Source organism: Habropoda laboriosa, unplaced genomic scaffold (genome assembly GCF_001263275.1).
Source record: "Habropoda laboriosa isolate 0110345459 unplaced genomic scaffold, ASM126327v1 scaffold77, whole genome shotgun sequence".
NCBI classification, from domain to species: Eukaryota; Metazoa; Arthropoda; class Insecta; order Hymenoptera; family Apidae; genus Habropoda; species Habropoda laboriosa.
In genome coordinates this window covers 2,010,352-2,021,057 of record NW_017100200.1, presented here as the reverse complement: position 1 = coordinate 2,021,057, position 10,706 = coordinate 2,010,352, and the positions used below count along the sequence as shown (strand labels likewise).

Here is a 10,706-nt window from a genome sequence, read left to right as displayed (position 1 = left end):
TACAGAAACGCGGCTACGATAGCGCGACCATTAAATTTTATTTAATCGCTCGGCCGATCGTTCGGCTACGACGGCCGTATGTAATAATAGAACCGCGCGTAGTACTAACCCGTTACAGTTATAACCGTAAATGCGGCCTCGTAAAAAATTGATACGGGCGGATTGTGTTCGCGTGGCGAAAAAAACGATGAGAACGCGCGGATTTCTTGGTTCGCTGCTTGACGTCCGAATTTACGACGATCATCGATCGAAAAATCCGAGAATCGATCTATCCTACATCTTAACTCAAAATTCACTACCTCTCCGAAGTGGTCAAGTTTTAACGATAAAATAAGAAGAGCGGAGAGAACACGCCGAGAGAAACACCGCGAGGAATGAGAAACATTCGTTGCTCGAAGAGTCGAAATTCACGACCTCGAAACCTTCGAGGAGAATGAACCTCCGCCGGTTGAAATAAAGTCGAAGATTAATTTCGCATTTTCGCCGGCTAATTGCCAGCGTAAACGTCTCTCGCCGTGGTCGCAAGACGCTGCCCGGTCTGAAATTTTCCGCGAGATTAACATTTCTCGCGGTTCGTGGCCGCTGATAGTAATCGTAGAGAGTAGCGGCCTGGTGGATACAGGAGCGTGCTCGCTCCAGTCCCGCGCGCGGTACACAACAGTAGAAAGCCGCGGAAAGGATTTCGAGGCCGGCAGAGTCTCGTGGAATCTTGAATGCCTGACGCCGAGTGAAGAAAGAACGAAACAGAGAGGGAGAGAGAGAGAAAGAGGAGAGGGTTCAGAGTTCTCGGGCAGCGAAATAGCTAGTCATTACGGCGCATGAATCGTCTCTGGCGAGAGAGTGTTGGGCCGGTGGCAGCGGGCAGAAAAGGAGGTGGAGGAGGTGTCGGGAGGATGGTTGGAACGAATTAGGGAGAGAGAGGAGAGAACCGGGCTAGAATGAAATAGTGGAATTTATTGTGCTCTGGGACAGCGTTGGTCCCCTAACCGCAACAAATGGTGCACGAGTAAGAATTATAATTGATAGGGATTATTTAAGAGGGGAGGAGCAACACGACTGATCGTCGCTATGAGAAACACAGAAAGGAGCCGAAGAAAGAGGTTCGAGGATGGACGAATATCGAGGATGTTGAAAAGGGTGAGGACGACAAAAGGAATCGATGTAGACCGTCTGTTGTTAACAGACTTCTCTTCCTCTTTGTAACTAATTAGGGGATAATGAATTTACGACTCGCGCTCCTTCAACGATTCGTTTCATACCCGCGCGTTCGTGTCCTCCGGATATTCGAGAGATCTGCGCGCAGGCACTGACGCGAAACCGTGAAGGATTTAAACGTGATTTACACGCGGAATGAAAAGGCGGCGTAGACAACGTCTATAATTTCAGATTATGATAATCGGGAACCCATTAGAATATGAATTCGTACGCGAAATCACTTCTAGCGGTAGGACATTAGTCTTTGTCCGTCGCGACGATTTAAGGATTGGTCTTAGCCGTGGAATTTAGAAGGACGGGTGTAGAAAGTGTAAAAAAAATTATAAGAATAATTTAACAAAACATACAGCAGTATCAGTGTGTTTCACGAATCCTGATTAATACTTTTTCCATACAGGCACGGCTTTCAGCCGAAATCCTCGTTGATAAATAAATAATAATAAGAACAGCGAAACGACGAATGCGAAAGATGCGACTGACAAGAAATTGATATTTATCTCGAGATAATGATATCTGTTGAGAAGCAACGAATACTTACAGTTGTTACGCGATGTCGCTGATGACGACGAGGTATCAGCCTCGTTGCCGCAGCACACCTTGAAGACCACCTTCATGTTGTTACTGGTGCACCGTCCACCAATGCGTTTGTGGAGGTCGTCCTTGGACGAGGTGCTGATGAAGTAGTAATCGTGGCCTGGCAGGAACTCTAGGCCTCCAGGTTGCGGTGTGAACGGCCTGAAGGTGATCGTGAAGTACATGGTCCTGTACGGTTTGTCACAAACCGCTATCACTCGTGGATTCGCATTCGTTATCCGACATGTTTCGTACTCCTCCTTGGACACCTGTGAAACACACAGTGGCTGTAAATCTCTGGCGCGAATTGATTGGCAACGGTACACATCGTTTGTCACGTATAACTCTCTTCTGTTCTCTACAACGTTTTCTCCCCGATTCTACACGGATTCTACATAGAGAATGCCTCTTTACAAAAAGGATACTAATCGTTGGACGATTACCGTGAAAGACTACATCTCAATTTTTCTTTTTGTCCACAGGATATAACCGTGGAAAGAGCTGGGACTTTTCTTTCTCGACTGTGACTTTCGTTCGTTCCCTCTCTCTCCGTCCCGAGAAGATCACGGTTAAAAGGAGGGAAAACATCTATTGTTTGGTCCGAACGCTATCGAGACAATGCGAGGAGGGAAGGATATCGAGACGATGATTATATCTCGCCAATGATTCGCAGTGGTTGCGTTGCTTCTTTTATCGAACCACGCTGAAATCACCGATAGAAGCTAGAAAGGGAGAAGAAGAGGTCTTCGCGACGCCTCGGGAACAATTTGATTTATGAAATTTGCCGCGTTCTTCGTTCCGTGAATAAACATCGTTACTCGCGGCTCGAACGAGTTTCGCTAATTCGGGAATGATGCCGACGACGTTACTCCGTCACGAATATTTTTAAGAGCAGGGTGAAACAAGGCCAGCCCCTCTCGAGGGAAACGCGACGGTGTCAGAAAGTTGGCTACGAAGCGGAAGTGTCGTTCTTGGGGGTCCGATACGAGCGAGTTAACGAACGAGTTTCGAGTAGCAGCAGCTGTCTAAACAACACGGAACGCCCTTTGACAATTTTTTATTTCGCATAATGGGTCGACAGTCGTGTGTAACTGGATTTATCTGTTGATCCCACTACGGTGGAAAGGGGGGAAATAACGAGGATCTTTCAGCTAAATAGTTACGAGGGCGGGATTGATCGCGGTACAGGATTCGATACGAAACATTCGTGCAACACACTTACGTTGTAAATAATATACTTCTCCGAGTCCTCGTCATACGTTCCCGGCTGGTACACAGGACATATTATGTTCACTTGATCGTACTCGAACGCCGCGTTGTTCTTGTTCACGTCTATTATGTGGTCTGTGTTGTCTATTCGAAATCTGTAACAGTAAAATGAGATCATCGTTAATAACCCCGAAACAATGTGAAACTTCCCATTCATTCATAAATACATTCAACGTGAACATCACGAGAATTAAAACATCGAGCAAACTTATTCTAAATCGATCGAGACATTCGGCTCAGATACGAGAACCTCGCGATGGAGATTAAACGAACTCGTAACAATAGGCGAACGGGTTTGGAATCATTTATATCTTCAACGCCTTCATCACTGTGCCCCGTCGTTCAAAACGTACCGCGTAAAAAATTAATTCTCAGATATCATCGGCACGATTAAATACATTAAAACAGTCACGTTCTAACTCAGCGTGTTTCTTTCACAGCGGGATATCTGTCGGCGCGGCGGACGAAAAGGAGAGGAGGCACACACAATAGATTCCGGAGTTTCCGCGTATCGGTCGTCTCGGAAACCAGGGTATCTGTGAAACGTTCGCGAAATTCCAACGCCCCCGGAGGGTCCTCAGGAGTGGAGAGTACACGGTTCCCTCGGGTCCGTCGGTAGCCAGGTCAGGAAAGGGAAAAAAAGAAACGAAGAACGGACTCGCCCTCGTAGGCACCCAATGTCAGATAGGCAGGCGCCCATGGTGTCGGGACCCCACGTAAGTGTACATACGGCCCTCTGCACGCGTATGTATATACACACACGTAAATACACACAGGTGAAGTTGTATATAGAGGCTCGGTTGTATTATGTAGCGGGGCTTGCTTGATACTTGGCGAGGATGGAACGAAAGGTCGGCGAATGAGTAGAAAGGAAGGTGAAGAAGAAGGAGAAGAAGAAGAAGAAACAGGCAGAAGAAGAAGAAGAAGAAGAAGAAGAAGAAGAGGAAGGTGAAGAAGGTGGAGGACGGTTCCTATATAACCGGTTCTTTCCAACAGCGCTCACACACGCCTATACACACGTCTCTTCTTCTACTTCAGAGCGTTGCACGGTGTACAGTAAAGTCTCCTGCTGTTCACACCGCCCTATTTCGGGGTCTACGAATCGCCGCGCGAACTATTTTCTTGCTTCACGCGGACGCTCCACTTGTTCCGCGCCCGTATTTATTTTCCTTGCTCCGGCCACGCTCTACGTACGCGCGCGTACGCGCTCTCCGCCACCAGAGTATATTTGTTCTACGTTACATAAATTAGGCGCGGGCGTTGTGTGATGCGCGCGTTCGCGCGGGAATGTTAAGACGCGGACTGAAATATACGGTTTCTCTCTGTTTTCTTAGCGGCCAATCGGGAGGACCGTGGCCATAGTTCCTTTTTGCACGATTTAATTTTATCGCGATGCTCTTGTCAAATAAGCGCCCTTGCCTGCGTGCAAGACGTGGCCTGGTACACGGTGTTATCGAAACGCTCGGTTGTGCATACAACACGAGTCTGGAAATGTTATCGATGCCGAATTTGGACAGTTTCTTCCTTTCCGTGATATATCGCCACGTTAAGGAAAAAAACGCAGCTTGTTGTTGACATTCTTTTTATAACCGATCGTGTATCTTCTTCGAAACGATTTCGTTCCTTGCTTTTTCAAATTCACAGTGTTTTGCAACATATACGACGACTAATTGCAGGTCTCGTGTTTGCAATTTTACTCGGTCTAGAATACTTAGAGAGACGGTATCTAGGAGCCCTGGGAGATCTAGTATTTAAAAGCCTAGCTCGTACACATACCCGTGTAACTTCTAGAAATTTAACACCTGGTATGTAGGCAGTATCCGTAGCTCTAGCACTTAGCTAGCTCTAGTTCGAGCTCTATTTGCCATGGCAAGTATGCGCACGTTACTTTAGTAAGGTAAGCGTCGCGTATGTAGAGCTAAGAGGCCCTAGAGAGAGGCCTCTTGCGAGATGTACCCGTCGGCCGTGTACGTGGAGCCCGTAAAGCTCTCTCCGTGGCGGTAAAACGCGGGCGTCGAAAACGCGTCCCGACGTTTCGGAGCATTAACGGACAATCTCGTAAGTGGGCGTGTAAGGGCTCGAAAATTGGAAGGTAGGCCGGGCCTCGACCAAATTAACGTTTGGCGATAATATCCGCTCTCTCTCGGTGCCCCCATGTCGGTTCGTCGGCTCGGTGTACCCACCCTAAGCGCGCAAACCAACGCCAACAACCTCGGGACCGGAGAGAGGCACGCGCGCGCGCACACAACCATGAAGGGAGACCATAGAAAGAGCGTGGAGAAAGAGAGAGAGGGAGATAGAGGGGCCCCCGTGTTCACGACCGCCTCTCGTGTGCGTTACGCGTGGGTGTATAGGACATTTCAGTCGCAGCCTGGCCATTCACGAATTTATTAGACACCGTATACGTACGATCGTGGCCCGAATTACTCGCGATAAAAGCACGGCGTGGCTCCTTTTGGTACTTTGGACCGAGGCAGCTCGGTTTCCTCACGGAGGTTGATGTACCATGGCCGTCATGTTCCCCGGTCGTCGACGCGTTAATGGCCGCGATGCGCGGTGAATTGTGATGTATAAATTCCCCCGGAGCTTTCGTTTTGAAGGAAACGAAAAAAGGAAAAAGATATTCGCTTTGTGTTCCCCCTCTCTTTTCTCGCGTTACCTCTTACGGAGGAACGGATGGAGATAACAGAGGAGGAATACGGTGGGAAGTGGGCTGGAGAGAAATTTAAATAACCAAGATCTCTCTCCGAAATCCTGCGACTGTCGTTCGTTCACGTATCTCCGCCGCCACGTCGGTGATTGTGTAATTCCGTAAAAGATTTTTTATGTGACCGTTCGTACCAGGATTTTTCTTCCCCCGTTTTCCTCCCAAGATGAATATAATCGTATGCAAATTCGAATGATTCGATACGACGTTGGCGAGGAATCGTCGTGAAGGCTCGATTCGACTTTTCTCCGGTACGCTCGTTTAGACCGTCACGCGATATCAATAACGTGTTGTTGCGACGAATCCTACACGTGTGTCGAACGTGGTTCCTCGAGTAACGTGGTTCCTCGAGTAACGTGGTTCCGCGAGTAACGTGGTAACAAACTCAGTCTTGTCGTAAAAAAACTTGTTGCCGCTCGGGCTGCAACAATGTATGGTGATTACGTGCAACATGCTCTCGTCTATTTGTTATTTTAATCCCGGCTCGAATTATGCCCGATGAAAGGCTGTTATTGCATGTTACGGTACTTAGGATGCGATCCTTTTAACTCGAGGACGAGCGTTTTGCTACTCTTGCTGGTACAGCGGAGCATAAAGGCTGTCTTGTATTACGATCGTCGACGTGTTATTGGTAGCCTCGATGTGTGATTTAAAGGTTTCCCCGGCGGGAACGGTGTCATTTGCATATACCTACGTATTCGTAGGATCTCCGAGGACCCTCTCGTATTAATGCGATACGTTGCCTTGGTTCTTAACAGTTCTTTTCTGGCCTTAGGTAAATACTCGGCATGAATATGTATGGGGAGGTCTCCAGTGACCCCTTCGAACCTGAAACCTGTGCGTCTGTGAATATCGAGGGCTTACTTAGAGACACGTTTTTTCGTCTACTCGATACAGACTCGATAAAACGTCCTGTACCAAGTCGTTTCTGACCAACGCTATCGAGTCATCGTTGCTGTTTCTCCTCACATTCTTTTCCCGAGTGCTAATGCTGGTATTCTTATTTCACTTCGTTAATCGACGATAAGACGTGAACCGTTGTCGCGTACCCATTTTTATCAGCACACAACCCAGGTAATTCTCGTATCTTCTTCCACCGAGACCTTTATTTCACACTAACCCATTGATTCGCACGCCGGCTAATTCGTAATTTCCTTGTCGAGCGTATAATCCCACCGCGTATCGTGGATCCGTTGTCGCCCCGCTTTTCGATCGTGTCGGCTCTACTAATTGCTCGAACGGGCTGTAAACGACTGTAAAATCCGCGAACGTTCGGCGAAATTATTCCGTTTGGCCAATAACTGTTTCTGCATATCCTACACCCCTAAACCGTCTTCATTAATTCCCACTACTGTCTGCTCGACACCAATCAACTACCAAATAAAACGTGCGCAAGGGTCCCGCCTAATTGGAACAGTGAAAAAGTGGGCGTGTTCCGATCGAGGACCTCCATCGTTTCGGGAGACCCCTGGAAATTCCTGTCGACCGTTTGCCCGGTCCAATTTTATACGTCACCCTTTCTTTCTCTCCTTTTGCCCGGTACGTGTCCCAATCGACGTTCACCGGTTAAAACCGAGGTGTATCGTGTCGAAAATTTTTGTTCTCCTCATTTCTCTACCCGTACACCCATAATCAGCTTCATCGTCACCTTTTCCCCCTACTCCCCTCCCTTCTTCTCTCGCTGTTGCGCGTTGTGATCGCGTGTGTTAGAAAAAGGAAAATTAACTTTCGACGCAGCAAAGTTATTCGAGTCACGTGAGTTACGCGAGATTCTTATCGACGCAATTACCGACGTTCCTCGAGAGAGGCTCGCGGCATTCAAGAATGGCGGAATGGAGTGGTGGTGGTGGTGGCAAGGAGTTAGTGGAAACCCGCGAGGATCGGCGTCAGCGTGTAAACGACACGCTCTTTCCCGCGAACAGATCCTCTAATCATCGATCCCTGACCCACGTTTCGCCGCCACGTCCGGCCAAGAAGATACTTACCTTAGACGCGAGTTATTCTCCCCGCGAGATACGACCGCCACGGTGAGGAAGAACGTTTCAAAGCGTTCTCAACGTCGTCGTCCTGCGGAGACGGGACAAAGCAGTCGGTGAGAAACGAAGAGGAGAAACGTTATGCTTGGCGTGTGTGTTAGAACAGACGAGTGAAGCGAAAGAGGAAGGAAAATGTGGAAACACGCGAGGCAGAAAGTCACGAGGAAGAAAGGGGATGCGAGTGAGAAAGGGTACGGGGAACAAAAAGTGGGGAGAGACAGAGAGGAGACGAGTAGAGAGAAGCGGAGACTTATGCACTAACTATAAGTGGGATATTCTGGCAGAAATATCAAAGCTGCGACTGCGTCAAAGAGGGCGTCCAGAGAGGGGTGTAGAGGAGAGAGAAAAAAGAGAGAGAGAGAGAGAGAGGGAGGAAGAGAAAAGCAGAGAGAAGGCAAAACGATCACGCGGATGGATCCTTGGACGTTACCGGCTTCGGGACCATCGTTTGACTCTTTCATTCATCATGTTCATTCCTTAGACAAGTATTGTGCCCGTATAATGCATATTTTTCCCCCCCTTTCTATTTCGTCGCTGACGAGCCTCGCGGTTGTAACGTCCGCGGGAATTAGTATTGAAAATTTACGACGTGACAGAGGGAACGCGTATGAATTATTTAAAAGAGGCGATACTTCGTTCAACCAAGACATCGAATTGTTCTTTTTATTTTTCGCTCGTTCCTTTTCGAGGGTAAACAGGATACCGAAGGGAATCCTGCTTCCTTAATTATGATAATTCGCCGTAGTCTGTTACGGTACCGTGGCGTTAGTATACACCTGCGTCGAAACGAGCATTGCCCCCGCTCTCGAGAATGACAATGTTAATTCCCCCGCGTAAATTCCTGAGAATCGCGGTGTCGACCGGAGAAACGCATAAAAATCGCCGATCGAATTTGCTTTTTCTAAAAGGTGTTACACGCGTATCTTCACTTTTGCACCTGCTTTTCACCGTGCTCCGTTAAAAACACTCCACGATTGACTCTCCCCTGACTTTATTTTTGCATCGCGCAAAGTAAGCCTTTGTTCTTTCGGAACAGTCAACCGCCGCCGTCGTTCCTCAGCGTCGCGTTAAAAATCGGCGTAAGAAACGGTCGCGCGACTATGGACCAGAGTTTATTGTCGCCGTTTTTACGAGCGTAGATTTAACGAGTCCGAATGGTCACGAGGCAGCCTCCGACACAGCCTCAGCTGATTTCCCCAATTTAGATCGTCGTTGCTCCGAAATCATCGTTTTATGCCGTATAAAGCGTCACCGTTTCCCCGAAGATTTCACCAAGGGCTCTTAAATCACCCTAAATTTAATCATTGTCTTAAAGAGCTCGAATTCCCTCGAATTACCGCATGGAAAAACTGAGAGCCGCGATGAAATCAGGAGAGAGAAACAGAGGGGAGAGATCGTTCTCTTGGTTACAAAGGGTTCGCCGACGACGTAACTCGTGTCACTGGGTTGGAAATATAAAAGCAGACCGGGCTTGTACTCTCGATTTTGTCAATCTATTTCTAACTCATATGGGGGCGACAGGAGAATTTTTGCCGAAATACAGAGAGAGAGAGAGAGACGGACCCCTTGAACTTTTAAATTATTTATAAAAGAACCGCTTGCATTCCCGCGGCTTTCCGTACCGTGACGAATACCACGGGTCTCTCCCGTGCCGTATTTATAATAACTTCCTGCAAGATGGTCCAGCAGTAAGTTGCAGTCAGTCCATTTAATGCACGACATTAATGCGTTATGTAAAAGCGTGCGCGGGTGATTCTCTCCCGTCTACGTTGTCGTCGTCTTCGTCGCGGTCGTCGTTGTCGTCTACGACGCCGCCGGCGGCGTCTTTTCGTCTCTCCGTGCCATTAGGACGAGCCGGCGTTATTATTAGTTAACTTCAAATATTTATCGTATTCTTCCTCCCAGCATCCGCCATCTCTTACCGACCAATCTGTCCCGTCTTCAATCTATTCTCGTATCCTGGATAACTGGGATAACACCAGTTTCCTGCTGCTTCCTGCAGTTCGAGTGCACTGTATTTTCTACTTGATACATTTTTTTTTTATGGTCGCGGTGAAGGTTTTATGTTTTTCGGTGATAAAGTGTCGTTTAGAAAAGTGTCGAATTTGAATTTGTTACCTGTAAAGTGTAAAATTAAGGCAATGTGTGTATTGCTTAGGTAATGTGTACGTTAACTTACTTTGTCTATTGAGAATACAGTTTTGGGCAAAATATTGGTATATTAGTTAGGGTCATGTTTGGATCAAGTTTAACTTTTAATTATTGGACATTTATTGAGAACATAAAAAATGATACTTTAGATGGATAACGAAGAATGCAAATAAATAACGCTACAAAAGATAATGAGATCGAAATGATAGAAATAGGACTGAAAATAAAGAACTCTATTTTCAGTGGAAACTTAGATTGGAAAAATGATTAAACATAAGAATATCAAATTGATAGAAATAGGACAGAAAATAAAAAATTCTATTTTCAAAGGTTTTTGAAAAAAAAAAACAGCAGAAACTTGTATTAGAAAAATTATTAAACGTAGAGATATCAAATTGATAGAAATAAGGCAGAAAATAAAAAATTCTATTTTCAAAATTTTTTGGAAAAATACAGTGGAAACTCAGATTGGAAAAATTGTTAAACACAAAAAGATCAATATGATAGACATAGGACAACAAAGTAAAAACTTTTATTTTCAAAGTCTATCATTTGCAAATTTTGGCAATGCACGTTTGCCAGTAACAAATACGTTAAATTTCCAAATTCTGCGCAAATTCCTCTAAATCCGAATATACAGGGTGTTAAAAAAAAAAATTGACACTTAAAAAAAAAAATAAAACTGATAAGACAATATATCATATTAAGAAATGCATTCCGTCTTCAAGAAGTCTGCACTTGTTCACCGTCATTTA

The 10,706-nt window shown here is 46.3% G+C and overlaps 1 protein-coding gene across 1 annotated transcript in view; it reads right to left on the bottom strand.

Annotated features, from left to right (window-relative positions):
• Positions 1 to 10,706, bottom strand: part of LOC108570406 (ephrin-B2-like) — a 54,644-nt gene that overhangs the window by 3,603 nt on the left and 40,335 nt on the right. Inside the window, exons 2-3 of the mRNA XM_017932267.1 lie at positions 3,011 to 3,152; positions 1,754 to 2,057 (exon numbers count right to left, since the gene is read on the bottom strand). Coding sequence (XP_017787756.1) covers positions 1,754 to 2,057; positions 3,011 to 3,152 — 446 coding nt within the window. The remainder of the gene's footprint in view (positions 1 to 1,753; positions 2,058 to 3,010; positions 3,153 to 10,706) is intronic.